The following is a 22,930-nucleotide window of genomic DNA, read 5'->3' as shown; positions in this document are numbered from 1 at the left end:
TCCAGGACCCATCAGCTCCAAGTCAAGTAATTGTCTTCAATCTAGTTGTGGAGGGCGCAACTCTTTGGCACATGTGGGAATTGAACCAGCAACCTTGGTGTTATAAGCCTGCACTCTCACCACCTTAGCTAACCGGCCGCTCTGAGTTGGATTTTTAAAGATACAGTCTAAGTAGGATAATTTATACATAATGAAGTGAAATGGCAAATTTGGCAATTCTTGCCATTATTTAATTCATATAAACAGCCAACTTCTATTTTCTAGCCACATATAAACATGGCTTATTTATCTAAATTCATCAAAATATTTGTTCAGGCCTCTTTCTCTGAGAGCCTCTAAAAAATATGGCCAAGGGGAAAAATAATCTTATATCACTGTATTTTAACATTGAGGTCAAAGGCTAGTTAACTACATTGTTTCTTGTCCTCTTAAAAGATGGACCATATGTTAGGCATATGGCCCAATTGACAGGAGGATAAAATTCACCCAGGGCCATAGGCAGCTATTCCTATTCAGAAGCAAACTTTGAAAAATGTCATCAAGGAGATCGTACATATGGAATTAATTATCACCTACTTTAAATTATCAGACACATTCATTTTAAGCCTTCAGATTTCAAAAGAAGCTAATACATCTGCACTGCTTTGAACACTTTGTGTAACGAGCAATTTCTCTAGTCATCACCTTTTAGGTTCTGGCCTCATCTTTTTTTTTTGTCAATATTATGATTTTTCCAATTAAAGACAGGAATATGAAAGGATGTTTTATATGTCATACAGAATATTTGATTGACTTCGGATATTTTATCCATCTTCCATTTCCCGAAATCATCACAACTCTGCCATAATATCATGACTCCATCAAAAGAGCACATTTTCAGACAGACAGCTCAAACCTGACTCCCAAACTGAGTTTCTGTGACTATTTTCTAGTAAATACATGACGCTACATGACGTCCCCATGACTTACTTGACTTCATAACCGGAGGTCTATGCCTTTTGACCCCCTTCACCATCTCACCCACCGCATTACCCCACCTCTGGCAACCACCACCCGGTTCTCTGTGTCTATGACCTTGGACCTTTTGTTTTGTTTTAGATGCCCCACTTAGTGAGATCACCTGGTACTTGTCTTTCTCTGACTTATTTCATTTAGCATAGTGCCCTCGAAGGACATCCATGTTGTTGCAAATGTCAAGATTTTATTCTTTGGTGGCTGAATAACATTCTACTGTGTATACATGTACATGCCACCTCTTCTTCATCCATTCATCCATCAGTGAACACAGGTTGCTTCCATATCTTGGCCATTGTGAGTAACTCTGCAATGCCATTCCTTTACGCCTTATTATCCTCCTACTGTTTCCTCCCTTCCTCTTCCTCCCTCCCCTCCCTTCCCCCCCTCTTTCTCCCCCCCCAACACACACACAGTCATACACACATTCACACATTTAAATGCATGTATTGAGAGTGAGGCAGGAAAAGGAAAAAAAATATCGAAAGATACACGTGGGATTTCCACGAGTCTTTGACTCTTCAGGGAGTGAGAAATGTTTTGACAAGCCAAGTGCCCGAGGCTCCAGAATCTCCAGGAGAGGCATAACATTTGGACACAGGCTTTTCATAGGCTCACACCCCCCCAAATCCCCACGGGCTCTGATCCCTCCATTTCTCCAGCCAGAGGACTTGAGAGAGGAAGAGTATGTGAAATGTGTGGTTTAGAGTCACCTCCTGGGCACCCACAATGAGGTGTTGCTCCCCGCTTCCCAGTCCTTTCATGTCTGTGGCCATTCTTCACGTCCTGGATATAACCAGAATCCATCCTCCAGAGGAAGTTGGAGTGAGAAGAGACGGGTTTGTGTGGAGGGAGGGGAAGGCAGTGCTGTGCTGCCACACTCCAACTTGAAACTTTCTTCAATTCAGACTGGAGGTACATGGTATTCAAACAGCCATAAAAAGCCATGTCACATTTTGCGTGTCTGTATAACTTCCTCAAATGTATCTCTACCAACTTAGCATTTTAATAGCTTGGAGTAAATTATATCTTCCTTTGTCCTTCCATCTTAGAAATCTTTATAAAAACTGCTCAAGAAAATTAGCCTACTTCTTGATCCAGAGAAGTAACCTGTCTGTTTATAGTTTTATTCCTTTCCATCAACAATTCAATCCATGGTCATAGGATGAGGTGCAAAAACTGGTTAAAGACCTTATAAAAATTTAAGGCAACCCTCAGGGTTTCCCTTCTATTGCAAAGAAAATGAGATTTAGATACATGATTACAGCCAGTTGAGGGTTAAGCTAGGATCCAAGCTTACAATTGTTTAGCTGTACACATTGCACAAATTCCCCTCTACAAGAGGTAGACACGGATATACATTAAATTGAAACCAACATGAAAACTAACATGAAAAATACATGGCCTATAATGCCAGAAATATTTAAAAATGTGAAAGCTCATCAAGAGACTTGAGGGATAAGTCACTGAACAAAGATAATGAGAATTCTTTATCAAGAAATTTTATTTAATTAAGCAACGTTTTTCAGTTAGAAAACTAAAATTTAACTGGCAAATTATATTCAAAGTGAAGCTTGTTCAAACATGAGCTGCTACATAAATTTCAGACATTCTCTAATCATAAGGAACGACTTGGTTAATGAGTGGCCAAATTAATTAAACATGTAACTCAAAAAAAAATAATCAAAGTTTGTTGTTGCTATGGCTGTTTTTTTTACCTGGTTGCCGAAGAGGTTAAATCCATTAATTGCTTCTAGAGCTGCTTTTGCTAAGCCAATAGAGCTGAAAGAGAAAGGAAAGTACTTTATAACTCTGATATATTTGGCTACAAAAATAAGAACCATTATCTGATGAATATTCACAAGCAAGTTTCTTTATTAACACTTATAACAACTTCTGCAAGAAGAAGAATATCTAAGAGACTTCAGTCTGACATTTCAGTATTTTAATTTTTCTTTTTTATGGCTAGTGATCTTTTGGGAAAAATATTTCTAGGTTCACCTTGATCTAGACAAATGGTCATACAATTGATGGGAGTAGTTTTAATTCTAGCCTCATTTATATTCACTAACTCGGGGGGGGGGGAGCATGAACTTTAGAGGACGGTGTATTAAGATGACATGCGCACAGTAATGACCAGGTTAGGCTTCGTTAGTTTAGATCAACGTAAAAGAGTTTTTCTGATGTCAACTCTGGGCCTTAAAGAGATCTCGCACATCATACATTTATCACAAGTGTGGTTTAATATACCCATTCAAAAACTTGCTGCTTAGAAACTAATGAAATAGGCATTCTTTTATGCTCACAGAACAACTGATGACCGTACCTCTCATTTTTTGCTATTTTCTTCTCTTTATAATAAAATGTATACTCCTTTGGACTCTCAAATGCCACACATAACACAGTGCTGAGAAATGGGAAGACCCAAATTTCATTAAAATATGACACTGTCACTTAAATACCACCTTTTAAGTATTTTAGACCTAATAGCCACTGTATTTTACTTAAAGCAATATTTTTTCTAAAAATATCTGCATATACCATTAATATCATTTACAATGAATGATCTGTCATCGTGTCTGCATTTCTCTAAGGTGGTGACTAACAAAGTGGGGTCCCCAGCACAGCAGCATCACCCCAGAACTGCTCAGAAATGCCAGCTCTCACTCCTCCCTGGGAGGGGAGCCCAACAACCAGTGTTACCAAGTCCTTCAGGTGCCTCAATACATTTGAGAACCACTGTTCTAAGCTATTCATGTCGTCACGACCTACATTTTCTATGGGTTGTTTACATGAAATGCTGTCAGGGAAGCATTACTTTTATTATGGGATAGTGAGTAGATGGGAAACTTCAGCTCCCAGCTGGCCCTCTGCTTTAGGGTGCGGGGCCTTGGAACCCAGCCACCACGCTGAAAGGAGGCCTGTATGGGACAACTTCATACAGGCTTTTTGGACGACAGCAACAATCTATTCCCCGAGCGAGGAGGCCTTCAGGCTGACTCAGCCCCGCCACCACTGACGGCAAGCACATAGCGACCCCAAGCATGAAGCACACAGCTTAGTCCGGTCAAACCTCAGAACCATGAGAATGAATAATAATAAGAGTGTTGTCTAGGCCTCCAAATTTGGGGTGGCTTGTTCGTGACAACAGGTAACCAGAAAACAACCTAAATCAGGTTCCTAACTCTGTGATGTCCCCAGAACAAGGAGGCCAATCACATTCAGCCTCACACACTACAAAAGACAGCCAAGCAGGACCTGCGCAAGATTCCAGACCTTCAGGACCAAGGCCCGGACAGCTCCTAGGCGGTACATCAGCCGGCAGGCAGTTCATGCCAAAGCACTCACTGTTGACTCATTTGCATGCTTAGCAATGTGCTCCTGAGGTCCTAGGAGTTCCCCATTAGCCCAGGGCGCACATATTTACATGCTCTTAACTGAGTAACACCAGAAAACCCCCACTTCCAGCGTGAGGAACATATGCTAGCAGTATTTTGAGAAGTGAGAGAAAATAACTTATTCAAAGGCAACTACATGAGAAATTCTGTGCTGGAGTAGATGCACAGTGTAGCGAGCCCAAGGTTCTGTCTCTAACAATGGAGCCAAAAGACAGCTGAGGGATGGATTTGGAAATCGTCTTCTAAATAAAGCATTTAAAAAGAAACGAACAGTGTACTGGGCTAGAGTAAATGTCAAATTCTTTCCACTTTGATTTTCTTTCCCAATGCGATTGGTGAAATAATTGGACTTAACTGAAATTTACAAATATGTTAATTTATTACCCACTGGATATTGAAATCTCTGACAAGAAGCAAGTTGTTTAAAAAATGGAACACTCTTCATGTGATCTTACATTTGACTGGTGAGTGTAATATATAATGTTGTAAGAATTAAAAATATTTTACTGGCACAAAACATTCTCAGAAAATTGAATTAGTCTATGATTAGCTCTTGTATATGTTACTATTAGGTAACAAGTATCAATAGAACATTCACCAATTTGATGTTTGCAAGGTGTTACTTCAACATTCACTTATGAGGGCTAAACTAAAGTGATGTTTGCTGGGGAGATAGTTTGCAATAAAGTAATTTCTTGCATAAATCAAAGCCTTTCTACAAAAGATGATGGGTTTGCACTAGGTGATTTATAACCCACCATGGAATCCAAACAAAATGAATGGCAAGCACGGGGATTAAATTCACAATCTCCTGCTCATTAACACGACGCTATAACTCCCCAAGCTACCCAGTCACACTTCCTAAAAGAAAAAGGACGTTACAGTACTACGGTTTTAATGGATGCTCATGAATTGTTCAATACAGAAAAATACACACAATAAAGCAGAATGGATGGCTAGTTGCTGCTATTGTAGCTCAAAAACTGGAATATCAAACATGACTGAAGAAGATTAAGGAGTTACTTTAGATAAAAAGCACTGTGTGGAATAAAATGGTCACTGAAAGCATCTTCAGCTGAGTAAAGTGGTGCTATGATGGTTACTCATCTGACATTTAGTGATGACTTTCCTTATTGGAAAAGCCAAGAGAATAGAACATAGACCCATCAAAAAAACCCTTGAAAAATCCGATTTAAGCTTGCTTTGCTTCTACAATCTTGCAAATACAAGAATCAAAAACATAAAACATGAAATTATGTTGTTAAATGTAAAATCTTATTTAGCAGTTAATGTTTCTAAACCTCTTCTTTCCATGTGGCCATCATCCACATCACTAATTTATTAAGTACAGTTTTCCCTTTTGCTTCCCAACAACCAAAAAAATTCAAAGTTCAGTTTGGGATTCAATTCACATTTTATAGACTCATCTCTTTGCCAAAACAAAAGGGTTTGGGTTTAAAGGATTAAAGGTAGCCCTAGGGAGTAGGAATATAAGTACATAAACGAGGAGAGGGAAATATATAGATTAAAATACGTGTGAACTAATCTTGGAGCAGCTGAGAAGGTTACTTGGCTATGTAATCCTGGGGGTAAAGAATTAGTGAGACAATAAATAGGCACCAAAATGACATATGAAGGCCATGTAATTAATCAAATATTAGAATACAGGATTTTTAAATGGATGGGCATTTATTAAAAGACTGAGAGAAGATATAAGAGAAAAGAGGAGAATCTGAGAGTTTCAGACACCCGAGGAGACGCTGAGAGGGGTCTGAGAAGAGCCAAGTGAGCAGAAAGGTCAGGAGAGCAGGGTGGTTGTTTAGGAAACATTTTAAGAGAATCGCAATGTGCTCAGAGCACAGGATCCCTAAACTACAGCCCTGCAAAGGGTGAGGCTCCTGCTCGAATAGGGTTCAGATAAATGCAATGACATCACCTTTTAGAAAAAAATCATGGCGTTATGTAAGAAATACTAAATAATTCAAGAAATTGAACTGAAAGGGATGCCAGCAAACCTGGGGCTGAAAAAGGCCGCGCAGGGTGGGTCTGACCAAAGCGTTAGACTGAATCAAGCTGCACTGATTATCAAGTGAAGATATCCTTGAAACATACCACAATTTCACCAAGCAGGTCCACTCTGCTGTTTTTCAAATTTTAGAAAAGCTTTTTAACACTTTAAAACACAATGTGATACAGTAAAAACAACTTGGATATTCTTAGCTACAGTGTCCCAGGTTGCAATTATTAAAGGGCTACTGAGCACGATGCTGAAGAGGGGGCCTTGGACTTCAGAATAGTGTGTATGCGTGTGAGTGTGCGTGTGTGTGTGTCGGTGTGTGTCTGTCTGTGTGTCAGTGTGTCTGGGTGTGTCAGTGTGTGCGTGTGTGTGTGTGTGTGTGTGTCAGTGTGTCTGGGTGTGTCAGTGTGTGTGTGTCAGTGTGTGTGTGTGTCTGTGTATGTCGGTGTGTGTGGTGTGTGGTGTGTGTGTCAGTGTATGTGTCGGTGGGTGTCTGGGTGTGTGTGTGTCAGTGTGTGTGGTGTATGTTAGTGTGGTGTGTGTGTGTGTGTGTGTGTGTATGTCAGTGTGTGTGGGGTGTGTGTGTGTGTGTGTGTGTGTGTGTGTTGGGGGCCCACAGCAGTGCTCCTCTTTGATCAGAGGGCATCTTAGAAAACATGTGCCCAGTGTGGAAGGGAAGGAAGAGACATTCATCAAGCCAGTCACCTTGACAACGCCCCAGGGCGCACCAAGGCACCCCAATCCTTGATGACTCTGTTCTCTGACTCCTGCGAAGGACAGAGAGAGGGAGAGGGGCACAGGAGGTCCGAAGGCAAAAGGCAGTGAGTACCTGCAGCAAGAATTACTGTACACTGTTTCAGGCTTACAGATATCACATGAAGCAGTCAAGATCAGATCCCACTAGGCACAGACAGTTCTGAGGTGTCTTACAGAAGCAACAGACTGAGTTGTGACAACCCTGGGTGTCGGCACCCCTAAATTCCACGACCCAGGCATGAGCACAGAAAGATACTGGCCACGGCCACTGCTATCGCTGCATCCATGAGCGCCAAGTTCTCCTGCAGTTTCAAAATAGACCCAGAAGTGACACATCCAAAACAGGCTGTGGAGATGAGCTCAGAAACATTTGAAAAAAAAAATGTCTAAAGTTATTCTGGGGAATTGTGAAGTGTTATACTATGGAAAATCAGAAGGAAAACGTTAAATGTATAAAACCAAATCTAAATGACATCCTTCATTTCCCATCCATTCCAATAAAATTTGCCTGCAAAAATTAATTTAATTTTGCATGCAAAGGGTAGCAAAGAACCTCGCATAATGAACTCTCAAGCCTTGAAATAAAATCTTTAATGAATGATTCAATTTAAAGACTGGCACCTTTGTTACAAGAAAACAAATTGGAGCTTCTTTTTTTTTCATTAGGGGCCTTCCAGCACCCTCACTCTCTAGGGTTCATGGTAACTTCTACCCAAGGTTCTTTCTGCTAACAGCAGGTCCTCAAATATCGTTTCATTCAATGTCGTTTCACTGCCACACTGGTGAGAAAAAGGAACATTGCTCGTCGGCAGGGCCACTGGAGTTCGCAGGTTCTCATGTCTGCATGGGTATTCTCTAGGGATTCTGGTTTCTTGCCACATCCCGAAGATGTGCACATTAGGAGGGAGTGTCTACACTGTCCCAGGACGAGAGAGTGCGGGTGTGTGTGAGTGGCCCCGCGATGAAACGCGTCCTGACCAGGCTGGGGTCCCACCTTGCACCCTCAACTGGAAAATCATTACCTTACTTGTTTTTATTCATCTTTCCTAAATGTATATAAAACTCACACTGCTTTCAATGTTTAATATGAGAAGTGTTTGGGGTCCTTAATTAGAAGTTTGGTGATGTTTCAGTGACCAGGAATATGCTGTAGGAGTTTTTGTATATCAATCAGCCTGTTAAAATTGGTTTCGTTATGTCATTTGGCTTCAAGTCACAGTTTCCAAGAACCCATCAACAGTGTTAAGTGAGGATTTACTGAACTACAGTTTTTATAAACTGAAAAACCCCTACTTCAAACATTTTATACTTAAAATAATGTCTGCTCACTGAAAAGCAGAAGGGGACGATAAATCATAAACAATGAAAACGCAAATGTTTAATAATCACCTTTTCTTTCCACTTTCTTTCTTATAATTTGACTGATAATCTGGAACTTAATTAAGTTGAGAACTAAATATGGATGATGGCTGACATAATATTATCTTCCTGGTTTTTTTATTTGCCAGAATTTGTCTTACGTTTGAGCTGAACGTTCCCACATATTATTTCTCTTCTTCACTGACTCCTCCACTGAACGCTACTGTCCTGCTCTCTATTATAAAAATCTCTCATGTGAATCATTAAACTTATAGAAAAGTGTTCGTATATTAGTTAACCTGAAGGTCCTTTTTGTTTCAAAATGTGTATTAAAATATTCTGAAATGTGAGAATACACTTGTATTCTAGTGCTTACTTATGCCAGGTATTCAAATGCTACACACACACACACACACACACACACACACACACACACACACGCGTGCGTGTATATAAAATATAAAATGTTAACACAATCATTACAACTTTATGCAGTAGAAACTATTGTTATCTTCATTTTGTAGGTGAGGAAGCTGAGGCATTAGAGATGTTACACAGCTGCCGGCCTGGAGTCAGTCTTGCCCTTATTGAGTATCTTGTATCAGCTTAATTTTCTGTGTGATTAGTCCTTCTATCCAAAAAAGTATAGAGCTGCAGATTCCTCTTAACCAGTGTTTCCTAAACTCTTTCTCTACTTCATTTAAGTCTCAATAATCTGAGCTGACCTACAGCTGATAACCTTTCAATTCTTCAGTCTTTTAGTGTGAAATGGATAGGACTAATTGAGCTACACTTTTTAGTTAAAAGATGACCTCCTAGGCATAAATTTAGAATATTTAAAAGGGCAATAAGTCACTAAAGCTATTTCCCTAACCCTAAGGAGGTAAATGAAATTCATAAACTATTAACATCAGTCATCAGCTACTGGTTTATTTGAACCAACTAAACCATAGCCCAAGCCGCTGATCACACCTCTTAACAACGAATGTTAAGTTTTATGTAAAAGGTAAGAACATCTCTGGTTAGGATAAAAATCAGTTCTAGAACATGGAAGGGAATTTTACACGCAATGCACATATGCTGGTGTTCGGCAGTTTGAATGTACTTGGTCTTTCAAAGAGCATCACTGCAAAGAGGAGAAAGCAAATGAGCTGGCTGCGCGGAAGGCCGAGTCATGGATCGGAGGCTGATGCGCAGGTGCGGACCCGGGGGAGGCTGGGAAATACACCCTGCTCCTTTCTGCACCTGCTCGTGGGCACTGAGACAGGCTCTTTTGCTTTAATTTTAAGTGAGTTTCATCTTCATCATATACAGGAAAAAAAATGAAAATTACAGAAACCACAGTTCCAATCTAATACTCTGATTTTTATTCATATTCAAATGCACACATTTAAATTTTAAAAAACACTCAGAAATCGGCAAGTTACCTTGAATGTAGCTCTGTGCTGCCATTATTATATTTGCTTCCTCTTTCCCAGACACCAAAGTCAGGCACACGGTAAACTCTTTCTACACAAAACACAAGGTTTTGAATAAAAGAGACCTAAAAAAAAAAAAGGGAGGATGAAACATGCAGTAACAGGATCTTCAGATATTTGTGAGAACAATTAGATGCCATTTGAAATCCAAATACCTAGTTGGCTACCAACACTTTTTTAACATGTTGAAATTTGTGTGGTGATTACATTACTACTATGAATACTGTGTTACACCTGGTTATTCTACTATAAAGCCTAAAATGAAAACCTAATATTGTACCATACAAGAAGATGATTAAAATCCTGTCAATGCTTCAGCTATGATTCGTCAGTGATGTATCTATTACTGTTCCTGAGGGCTGTGCATCTTAAAAATGAAGAAAAATGTAAAGCACTGTTTTGTACTAGATCAGCGGCTCTCAACCTTCCTAATGCCGCGACCCCTTAATACAGTTCCTCATGTTGTGGTGACCCCCAACCATAAAATTATTTTCATTGCTACGCTGTAACTGTAATTTTGCTACTGTTATGAATCGTGATGTAAATATCTTTTTGTTTTCCGATGGTCTTAGGTGACCCCTGTGAAAGGGTCGTTCGACCCCTAACGGGGTCGCAACCCACAGGTTGAGAACCACTGTACTAGATGATAAGATTTGGAATCTAAACTGCCCATATGATGTTACATGAGTCTAAGACTTTGGAGATAAGACGGTATTTCTCAGCTCTGCCACAAGCCGGGCCCACGCCGGGGCAGCCCAGAGTCTCGAGTGTTTTATCCTTGCCTCTAATCTTCCCCCACCTTTGTATAACTACCGGTTCCTCTTCTTATAAACTCAAAGCTTAGAGTTAGAGGTGAGCTCCAAACACCAGACCAGGAGTCACATAGCTTCCAAATAAACATTTCAGACATTTGATGAAATTTACACTCTCAAAAGTCACTAAGGAAAGCAAAGATTATAGTCAGTTTTTATTTATTCATTTTAAGAAAGGCAATATCTTAGGTGGGCCACCGGTCCTGATTACAGGGTTTTGAATGTACACATCATGTTTGGCTCAATATGGCAAACTGAGTATGGGCATCTCTCTCTCCCCCCCCCTTTTTTTTTTTTTAGCTGAGCCATCCTACCACTTGTTGGCAGCTCAGCGGCAGCCCAACTCGGGCCGGGCATCGAACCACTGTTGCTCAGAGCTCACACTCTTGAGCGAGCTCTTAACCAACTGAGCCACTCGGCCGGCCCTTGATTATGGGCATCTCGCCTACCCTTCACCTCCAGGTCCTCTGAAGTGACAATACATACACCCCATCTCCACTCTACATGTACAGAATGAAAGAACGTTTAAAAAGCCTCAGTGTATAAGAGACAAAACACATCTTAATAAAAAAAGTTTCTCTACCAAACTAGAAACTACTGATTAGGAGGCTGGCCCCCAATCATACCCAAGTAGTCCCCTCCCACCCTGGATGCAATAAATAAGATACAGTAAAGTGACAGATGGTGACTTCTGAGGCCAGGTCACAGAACAGAAAACACTATACTTGTGTTTGGCTCTCTTGCGTTGCTTGCTCTGGAGGAGGTCACCTGCCATACTGTAAGAACAGCCAAGCAGCCCTGCCCACAGCCATGTGAGTGAGTGAGCATCTCAGTTCTCCAGTCTCAGTGAAGCCTTGACGGACAGCAGACCTGGCTGACAGCTTGAGTGCAACTATGTGAGACCCCGTGTCACTGCCACCCAGCTCAGCGGCTCCTGAATTCCTGAAACTATGAGATAATAAATGTTCAGTCTTTTCAGTCCTGGGATGATCTGTTATACAGCAATAGGTAACTGAGACAAAAAGAAATTCCACGTGTCATTCTATCTGAAGAGGTCTGAAAAGGGCTTCTAGGTCAGGTGGAAGAAGATACCTTCGCAAAATACAAAATAAATAGCACATGAGACCCAATCAGTGAAGGAGATTGTGTCACACAGGTCTCACTCAGGTCGCACAGCACCCACAGGCTTTGGCAGTATTTCTACTACTATAAAACTTATAACCTCGTAGACACAGACAATGGTTCAGTGGTTACCAGAGGGGGAGGGGGGGGAAAATAGTAGAAGAGAGTAAAGGGGATCAAATATATGGTGATGGAAGGAGAGCTGACTCTGGGTGGTGAGCACACAATGTGATATATAGATGATGTGTTACAGAATTGTACACCTGAAACCTATGTAACTGTACTAACAATTTTCACCCCAATAAACGTTAATAGAAAAAAAAACAAAAATAAAAACTTACAACCGAAACTCCCCTTAAGGAGCCAAACAAGCACCGTCTGGCCATTCCTGAATAAACAAGCTTTCAGCCACAGAAGCAACACTCAAGCACGTTGATCTAAGGGACTGGAGCAGGCAGGACCATCTGACGAACTTGTCAGTACAGCTGGTTCAACAGACCATCTAGTGTAAGCCCCAATTCATGCTTATTTCCTTAAATTTTAAGTTTATAAGAAGGATATCTAAGGTAACTTTTTTCTAAAATGACATGACACTGTGACATCATTACAGGACACCAAGGTTAGTCATAATACAGGAGAAGGGGCACTAGAATCCATACAGGTAGCTTCTCTACTTCATTGTATAAACGTTTAGCTGATATAACTTAACACAGAGACATACAATTAACAGGTTTTAATACCTTAATTAAAATAAAAGCAAATGTAAAATATAGGAAGGGGAGACTAAATTTTAACCTTGTATCTTCACCTTCAAGGTATTTTCCAAAACTTATAGTTGTGGTATCACTGAAGTCTAGAAAAATCCCTTCTTTATAAAAGAATTATGAGTCTTTTCATATAATGAAGTTTTTCTACAAAAAGCAGGAAAACACCTTAAACACAAAACAAAATCTCATTTGTTATACGAGTTTGGGGGATAACATGGGGCTCTTTGATTTTTGAAAAGTTTCTCTGGACCCATTTCTGAATGAGTCCTTTGTTTCTTTTCATCTGCTTTTAGGAAATGTATTTATGGAGGGTGTCCTGGACTGTCACACAGAATGCCACATGACAGTTCATCACATTGCCCCTTCTGACAGATTACCTCCATTAAGTCATCTCCACAGGTAGACAGAGGACTGAATTAGGTGAATTTTATATTTAAGTAACAGATATATAATATTTATCAACATATATTTCAAATATGTAAGTTTAACATATATAATGGATTTCTCCTCAGATAAAGAAGAGAAAGTAAATAACAGTATCAGGACAGAACTGCAGAACTTTGCCTCTTTCAGCTTTTATTTTGAATAAAAAGCCAGTCTCGTGCACTGCGATACTTTTACAGACACCAGTGCAGACTGTGTTTGCATCAAACATGACATGTGTGTGTGGGCGATGAAAGATGGCAGGAAATGGGTGGGCACTGCCTTCCTGCCCTTACAGGACGCCCCCAGCAAAGCTCATCAGCACAGACACTGGCACTCAGTATGTTCAGAGCACCTTAGGGAGACAATGGCCTTCTCCTTAAGGAACTAGGTGTGGGTACCAAGTTTATAAGAACAAGAGAATCAGTAAAGCTAGGATGATGAGCTGTCAAAAGAAGGAAAATGGCTTATTGAAAAACCCAAGTGCTGACAACATAATATGTATGTTATATTACATGTATGCTTGCTTTTTCATGTGTGTATGTGTGTGTGTCTGTGATATACATATATGTCTCCCCAAACTATGCATTCTTCAATCCTAAGTAAAAGAAGGGTTTGGAGAAATTAAAACTTTAATAGTAAATAGCAAAAGAAATGAGTGGGAGCCCCACCTCCTCCCCAGGCTCTTGGACTGCCCTGAAATGTAAATCTGGTTGGTAACAACAACAAAAAAAAAAACCAAGGGAAAGAGAGAGAGAGAGAGAGAGGACTACAAACTTGACTTTCCAGGGCATAAGGTATAGTTAGAAAAGAACAGGGTTCCAAGTCGTAGCACCTTTCAGAGGATCCATTTCTCTGAAATATTAGCAAGAAGGAGCCCCCTCCACTGGGGGTTCTAAGCGGCCATTTTCTGCCTCTCCATACGATCCTTGACACAGTGTATAAAGCTTCCAGGAAAACATTGGTGAGTGGCTATAACATGTTATTATTCCAGGATTTTAAGTGGGCATGTTGAAGGCTTATTGATATTGGCTAGATAAAAGCTTTATATTACCACATAAAACCTATAAGGCCAAGAGAAAGCATGAGAAAAAATTTAAAAATAAATTTAAGAAGAAAATACCAAAATTGTTTAAATATAGAAAAGCCATATAAAACAGAATGTGACCGTTAAAGCAACATCATATTTAGGAAAAATGTCAGTTGACAAATGAAGATTTAAAATAGTGATCACACAATGTGATATATACGTGATGTATTACAGAATTGTACCCTTGAAACCTAAGTAACTTTATTAACCATTGTCACCCCAATGAACTTTAAAAATAAATAAATTAATCAATCAAAATGAACTATGGCAGATATTGAGAAAAGACAAAAATAATGGTTTTTTTTGAGAAAAAACAAAATAAATGTTAAAAATTGAAAATGAAAATACCAAATGAACAAAGCCATCACTAACAGAGGCCATTTCTGCACCATCAGTCACATGAATGGGAAATCTCTGGCAACGGCCATGTTAGCTGCCTCAGTTGTCAATGGTTACCATCCTGTGTTCTGCTCCTCCCTGTGCTCTGGAGCTGCTATGGGTGGGAAGAAATGGAAAGCTAAATGGGCTGGTTCTGGGAGCCCTCCTCTCCTTAGTCAGGGACACACTTCCTTTATTTGTTTTATATTTAGGATGCTGCTTAAGATTGGTCTGAAATAGGAGTCTCCCAGCCCCTCACCTACCCAAAATGTTTGAATAGCAGTATTTCACAACATTACTAAAAATGAGAATGATTTAGATGAAATGAAAACATAAGTCTTAATGAACCAAACAGAAGAAAACTGAAGTGGCTATTTTTAGTTCCTCTGTATCATTATTTCTTCTTTATCCTTTCTCTTCATTTCGAAGCAGACTTTACTTGCTGTAATTAAAAGGCCCAACTGGAAGGACCCGCAAGACTGTGACTGACTGGAGGGCAGGATTCCACGCACCGGCTTCCCAGGGGTCTCGCGCAGCCACCGAGGACCCTGTGTCTGTAGACGAGACAAGCTTTGCCCCTGCGTGGGTCACGGGACAGGAGCACACAGCCTGCCTTCTCTCGGATGGACTGCCCGTCACATGCACCATCTCGGGAAGAAAAGCTTTCTGTCCCCCCTGTGGCACATTTCACAGTGTGTTGGCATGTGTGTCTGGGTTTGTTCAAGCACCACTGCCTAGGAAGGAAATGCTCCTGACACTGGGATATACATTCTTTGCAAATTTTCAATAAGAATGAGAGCCTGGTATTTATCTTCTGAAAAACATCAAGAACCCTACTGAGAGGCCCCCCACAAAGAAAAAGAATACAAGATGATAAAAGTATCTTTCTACTTTTAAAAGGATAGGTTACAAAAAGCAATGAAGTGAAGAAAGACATAACAACTGAGAAAATCTGCAATTTTACTTTCATTGTTACTAAAATTTTCTGAAAGTTAGTTTTTATTTCAGATCACCTGAATAGAGCCTTCAAAGAAGTAAAGTTTTATAACTTGTTATATATTTGTTCATTTTTAAAGTACTCTGCACTCAAAATATAAAGATTTCTCGATCCAATATCCCAAATCCAGTATCTGACTATATGAATTTAAGAATAATCCATTTCAGGGCCGGCCGAGTGGCTCAGTTGGTTAAGAGCTCGCTCAAGGGTTTGAGCTCTGAGCAACAACGGTTCGATGCCCGGCCCAAGCTGAGCTGCCATTGAGCTGCCAACAGGTGGCAGGATGACTCAGCTAAAAAAAAAAATAGAATAATCCATTCCTATGAAACTAAAAATAAGTTTCAAAAAGTTAAAAAAAAAAAGATATTTGCAGAGCTGTAGCTGAGCTCTAAAAAATTAGAGGAGAACTTACCTCATCGGTGTTATAGATAATCTGAAGTCCAGAGGAGATCATTTCCACCAGGTAAAGGAGATAGAGTGAGACCGCATTGATCTGAAAACAAACAGCAAAGTGACACAGTTAAGGGAAACAACAAAAATATTATGAAATGAAATGTAAAGAAGCTAAAACTGGACGTCATGTGCTCTAATAGCGGCATATAAGAGCTACTTCCCTTGTTATTGTGAAATAAAGGAGCTGTGGATTTAGTTCATAATAAAATCCCACTTTGTAGATAAAAGTCTAAAATCTTCAAATTCTCTGTGATGGTTAACACCTGATGAGGGAAATGACTACAAGCAGAACTGTCAGCAAGTGTTTCTAGAACGTTTGTTTTCAAAGATTTATTTTCACACTTGGGACTAGAGTATTCCTACACTGGGCCAGTTTTGCCCCGAAGGCAGCTATGTAATGCCAATCCATTTCAATCCATTTTATGTAAATGAAAAAGCTACTTGGCCAGTCAGACATTGGGACTATGCCAGCACACCATGAACAATAAACAATGCATCCTGAAAACACTCTTATTTTCAGAGAATACAATATTTATGAAAGCAACTGCAGGGATATGCTCATTTTAATCAATGCTAAACCATGTAATTTAAAGTATATTTATGAACAAATGAGTTTAGAAACAAATTAGCTTTTTTCTCTTATTAGTCTATTAAAAATAGACATTATATCATCTAAACAAAAAACAAAACAAAACAAAAAAATGAAGACAATAACATCCACTTTAACAAAAGAAGACACTCACAGAATCCTGAACATGATGTGTGAACTGTCTCAAGTAAACAAGCAGTGAGCGAGAAACACGAGGATACAGACAAATCCCGACAACATGGTGCAAAGTGAAAGAAGCCAGTCAGAAAGGGCCGTATACTGCACGACTCCATTTATGGGAGATGCACAGAATGGGCGGGTTCACAGAGCTGTGAAGTTGACTGGGGGTTGACCAGGGCTGGGGAGTTCGGGGGAGATGGGCAGTGACTGCTAACGAGTACTCTCTTCGTGGGGTGATGAAATGTTCTGAAACTGATGGTGACAGTGGCTGCACAACTCCATGAGTAGACTTAAAACCATTGAATTGTATACTTCAAACAGGTGAATTGTATGCTTGTGAATTATATCTCAATAAAGTTGCTACACAATAAACAAATAAATAAGCAGTGAAAATGCTTCATTTAGCCAGGAAATTGCTAACTTGAGTTAAAAGCAAAGATAAAGCGAGATGGAACTTTGTTTGTGTCCCCCTTGACTCCCTTCCTATCCTTACTGAGTAACTGACAGGACGTTGGGATGGGGCAGGAAATTCATGACCTGGAGGCCATGGACAAAGCAGTCTTGTACCACCAGGGCCTGGTGGTGCTGATGGCTCTCACAGGAACCAGGACCATCCTGGACATCTCCTGACCTCCCAGTCCTCAATGGCCAGTGGTATCAGAGTCTTGTTAAGGTCCGAGGGGCCACACAAAAAGATAAAGGTTTCTGGCTTTAGGTAATTTAGAGGGACATAAACTTTTGAGTGACCTTTCTCAGAACATGATGGAGAAGGGCTTTGTCCCACTGTCAGGCACCCAAATATTTTATTATACAGCACTGACACTGGCCTGTCAGAAATGACTTTGAAGAAATTTCATTCCTATGGACAGCAATTCAGGGCTACACCTGTAACAGCTCTCTGGTCTGACTTTTGGGTTGCTTCTGTGGAAAATATCAGAAAGTGACAACCTGTAAAGGGACTGCCGAATAGCTGGTTGACCAGCATTTACTGAACACCTCCGATGTGCCAGGCACTGAGCTTAATTTCTGGAATACAAATATAAGTGAGCTGTTAACTTCTGAAAACCCTATATCAGATAGTAAACATATTCATCAAAGCAAAAGGTAAATAAAACCTAGTTAAGTGATAATTATAAGGAAAAGGTTGAGAAACTACATATTTATATCATAATAAGTCTCAAAGGACCTGGTGACAAATAAGTCTAAGAGTTTCTGCAGTGTAGAAATGGGGACATGGCACTTTCTGTGTGTCACACTGAAGTAAGACATTCTCTCTTGAGGAACTATAGAAAGGAAATATTCATGCTGTACCAAGAAGTATATAATTAAGTATATAAGTATTCTGCCCTAAAGATCACAGAGCCAAATGATGAGCAAGAAGAAAATCCATTAAAGGTAAACAGCACATATACTATTTGTCATAGAAACAAGGCTACAGGATGTCCAGCTAAAAGCAGCACACAAATGTGAGAGAAAAAGAAGTGAAAACAAAACATAAAATCCTACAGTGTATTCTTAGCAGCGGAATCAAATTGGATATATCATATAAGACAGGATTTATAGACTCCAGAGTGCCTTTTGGAATTTCATGTGAGTGATGTTTTTAGCTTTATTGAAAGTTGATACATGAAAAATGAACCGTCATGTAACAGAAACTTCTGACTTGCAGTTACAGCACTGCCAATTGTCTCTTATTCCCTCCTTCCTAAGTGCTGAAATTCTTCCAAATTTGATAACAAGTACACGCTTTTGTCACTGGCAAAACCATGGATTTCTCCTTCTAGGTAGTACGAATATTATAATCCATCCAGTTGCCCTTTCTGCGTGCAGACCGAGGCGTCAGTCAGACTGAATCTTCAATCACAACTAACAGCCTCGTGTGAGCATTTCATGCCTCATTTCATGTGATTTCTCCTTCTGTTGTGAACCACTGATGAAATCTACTTTCTAAAAATGGTAAATAGCCTCAAATCTTCTATGATGTAGAGGAGAACCAGAGAAGAAGGCCTGTGATCTTGTCTTTGTACCTGAAGGTGACCGTACTCTTCAAAGGAGAGGATCTCATCGCCTGTCTGCACGTTGAAAACAGAGTGAAGACACGTTGTTGGCCGTGGGTCTTGCTTAAACTGCTGGACCTAGAATCAAATATAAAATTGACATCATGGTAAGAATTCCCATTCCCATTCCAGGTTAGAAATTATAAGTGATTTTCCATGGAACTTTTTAATGAGGAAAGTTACAAGTGATACACAAAGGACAGAACAAAGCAAAAATGTTACTTTTTCTAAAGAAACAAAACTCATAACCACTAACTTAACCGAGTTGACGTGACTGTTGAATACCGAGTTGATATTTCACAAACTGCAACTCAGCTCTAACAGGGAGATGTGAATGTGGCAGCAATGACTTTTGCAATGTTTGGCTTCTTATTTTATTTTAGAGTCAAGTAATGGTCTCACTGTGTGGGACAGGATTTCAGGGTTTGTATCCCACTGCACTGCTATTTGGAAATGCTTACATGAATCTCAGTGGGAAAGTGCTACAGGCCACGTTCTAATCAGTAAGTGTCCAAAACCTCGAATCTATTTCCTTCTCTAAGCGTTACAAATTGTAACCAATGCTCCTGTCAACACGTTTTCATTTCCTTTTCCAGTGTACTCTCATTACCAAGGCAACAGCGCTAAGAGAACATAGTCGATAACTTGACTTATTAGCCGAACATAAATTTTAACCATTTTAGAATACTAAGTAAATACTAAACGATCTAACAGACAAACTCCAATGACAAAAACCAATCTATCTACTCTTTTAGGTCCTGTCCAATTCAACTTGGTAAACATTACTGATATCAATTATATGCCAAGTACTGTGCTGGTCCCAGGAAATACGAGATGACTAGGACCGAGAATGAACAGAAGGACACATAACTCTATGTAGAGGCAATGGTTTTCTTCTTCTTTTTCTTTCTGCTAACAAAAGTCTTATATATTCAAAGAAAATATAAGAAAACCATTGCCTTATTTATGTTCAGTTAATAAGTAAGGCAATGGTTTTCTTCTCTCTGAAAAGATGTAAGGATGATAATACCTGGGTGGTATGAGCTTGCCTTGCTTCACGTGACTAAGGAAATACATAAGCCATATTCTCCTCTCCACCTTCAAAATTCTTCTCACCCTTAAAATCCTATCTCAAAAAGCATCTTCTTTTATAAAGTCCCTTCTGATCCCCAGTTAAATTCTTTCCTCTGGATTCCCACATCAGGATGCTTATCCTTCAATTATTTCTACTGTCTTTTAATTTTGTTAGTTGCCTGGATCTCCCACTATCTTATAAGCTTCTAGAAGCAACACTATCCAATATGGTAGCCACTAGCTACATGTGACTAATTAAATTAAATTGCAATTAGATAAAATTTGGAAGCACCAGCTTCCAAATCAGTCACACCAGCCACATTTCAAGAGCTCAGCAGCCAAATGTGACTAGTGGCTTCTGTACTGTTCAACACTATAATATAGACCACTTCTATCATCATAGAAAGATAACTGGAAGCGCTGTGCTGGAGGACTAATATATCTTTGTACCCGCCAGGAGCCCTGCACAAATAACTAGAGCCCCCCCACGACTGAAGTCAACAACACGTTGGAAGTCAGGACCTATCAGCAAAAATGAGAGAATGACAGTACAAGCAGAGATGTACGTCTTCTCTCTACACAGTGACCAAGCCACCCAGTGTTAATTCAGAGAAGGTGACAAGGCTCTGCCTTCTCAGTATCGGAAACTGCCGGCAATCATCTTTGACTACACAGACAGAAACCAGGGTGGTCGCCCCTTTCACGCTACCATGACTAGTGTGGCAAAGTGTTGAGCAGTATTCTGGACTCTTAGACAAAAATAGAGTTAAAACAAAGTCCATTTTGCCCCCTTGATAAGGACCTATAAAAGGATATGGGTTTATCAGTTTAATAAAGTGATTGCTGCAGTTGGCAAGGCAGTGTTTGTCATTTGTCTTCAAGACACACAAGTACCCAGCATCAGAGTTTATACTCAATCACAGTGTCAGGGAAAAGCAACCACTGAACAACTAAAGATGCTCAGATGGGGAATCACATAACTATGCTTTGAATCATAAAAGCTGTTAAAAGACAAATAATTTAAAATTTCAGAAAAAAATAAGACCCAAACTCTATAAGCTTTGAAATTTAATGGGGCATATTGTATGTGAATTACAAATAAAAAGTACTCTTGAAAACAGTCAAAATCAAGGAGACATTAATTAGTATTTTATGTCTGGCATCTGGCAAGTAAAAAATAAAGAACAATTAAATGAAATTTTCTAGACTAAAGAAAATCTAGAATAATATTTTCTTTGCTTGTATTTTATTTGGATTTTTCCTAAAAACTTTGATCATTGTAAACAAACAGCTTATTTTGGAAGAGGTAACTGAGTATTGTGTTATGCATTCTTAATTTTTAGCCTTCAAATATACACTTAGGAAAGAAAAATAATTTCCTAAGGGGACCCTGAAAGAATAAATTTTATAAAATTTTGATGATTTTTCATGAATTAAAAACTACTTAGTAGCATTTTAAACAAATATTTTTAAGTAAATAGTTAAAGACAGTAACATTCTAGCCTATTGTAAGCAAATCTCTGCCCTCCAAACTACTAACTACAGACTGAGTCAATTTTGAAAAATTCTGAAAGCTCTCCCTACAGGGTATTAGAAGAGTAAATGAGAGAATAGGTGTATGAATATTTAAAGGTAAAAAATACCTAACGCTAATAAGTACTAAGACAAGTGGCAAAACAAAACAGACAGAAATCAGATGGCTCTCTCTACATTCTGCAAATCAAGGACAATTCTAATTATCCACTCAAATTCATAATAAACTAAAAATATCTCTTTTAGATAGTATTTTTAGAAACCACTAAAAGTGGAGCGCCTAAGACTTTCAAGTCCTGACTTCAGAAGACAGAGAAGGTAAGCCTTTAGGTCAACAGCAAATGAACACTCCAAATGGGCTTCCTTTAGCTTTAAAGAAAGGCCAAGAGATATATACCTGGGACGCCAAAATCATGTATGCAAGTGGACACTTTGGTCAGCGTTGCTCAAGCAATAGTCTGCCATAATCAGAAGTGTCTGGACACTGGTGATAACCACTTTGAGCGCCTCTTATCATGGCAGAAGTCAAACGTGACTTGTATTCATCTTTTGTTATCGGGATATATTAAGTATCATCATTTTAATAGTTTTCCTTTCTTAAAATGTGTACACCTTTTTTTGGCACTCTGAAGTATGGTACATTCCCTCCTGCCACGGATCATGAAGGAAACGCTGAGCATCAACAAGAGGGGAAGGGACGGCGAGGCAGGGAGCTGAGCGCATGCCTCACTCTCTCCGAGTCAGCCCCTCCCAGGCATCTGTGGAGTAGAGAAATACCCTCCCTTCCTACTACCTCTAAAGGCACAGAGATCAGGGAGGATTGTAACAATGGAAATGCTTTACAATTTGTGAGAAACCCTACACTTCGTGGTATGCATAAATCCCAAAGTGATCCATACCTTCTCACATCAGCTTATTTTAATGGTCTACCATTTTATATAAGGAAAGAAATGCTAATCCTTTATGATTTAAGAAATTCAAGAAAGTTTAAGTCATATTCAAGCTGTATTCAAAAGAAAACATAATTATGAAGACTGGCTCATAAGGTTGAATAATATTTAGAAAGGGACTTTAACAACTAGCTAAACAAGCCACAAAGAAAAAACTTCCTATTACATCATTTCCTTCTTTCTGATAAACAATTCTAATTTCAGTCTGTCAGCTTGTTTATCAAACACATGAAATTCACAGTTCTCATAATGTTTCCTGGAGAGGAAAGTTGAAGTCACAGACATTAGGCATTCATGAAATGATAAATTTGAAATAAACAGTAAACTTCTCACACTTAAAAAAAAAAATAACTTGGGCCGGCCGAGTGGCGCGTTGGTTAAGAACTGGCTTAGGATGCCAGAGGGCCCCGGTTCGGATCCCACATATGAGGGCCAGTGACACTGCCCTCTACAGCTAAGATGCTGAACAACAGCTCGACCTGG

The 22,930-nt window shown here is 39.5% G+C and overlaps 1 protein-coding gene across 6 annotated transcripts in view; it reads right to left on the bottom strand.

Annotated features, from left to right (window-relative positions):
* The window catches only part of PHKB (phosphorylase kinase regulatory subunit beta), a 129,225-nt gene that overhangs the window by 75,724 nt on the left and 30,571 nt on the right, over positions 1-22,930 (bottom strand). For all 6 annotated transcript variants that reach the window (XM_019643243.1, XM_019643235.1, XM_019643252.1 and 3 more), the window contains 4 exons: positions 18,861-18,968; positions 16,024-16,104; positions 9,972-10,087; positions 2,733-2,796 (listed from right to left, as the gene is read on the bottom strand). In XM_019643243.1, the coding sequence (XP_019498788.1) occupies positions 2,733-2,796; positions 9,972-10,087; positions 16,024-16,104; positions 18,861-18,968 (369 nt within the window). The remainder of the gene's footprint in view (positions 1-2,732; positions 2,797-9,971; positions 10,088-16,023; positions 16,105-18,860; positions 18,969-22,930) is intronic.

Source organism: Hipposideros armiger, unplaced genomic scaffold (genome assembly GCF_001890085.2).
Source record: "Hipposideros armiger isolate ML-2016 unplaced genomic scaffold, ASM189008v1 scaffold_4, whole genome shotgun sequence".
In the NCBI taxonomy this organism is placed as follows: domain Eukaryota; kingdom Metazoa; phylum Chordata; class Mammalia; order Chiroptera; family Hipposideridae; genus Hipposideros; species Hipposideros armiger.
The sequence above is the reverse complement of the archived record's forward strand: the minus strand, read 5'-3'. Positions and strand labels throughout refer to the sequence as shown.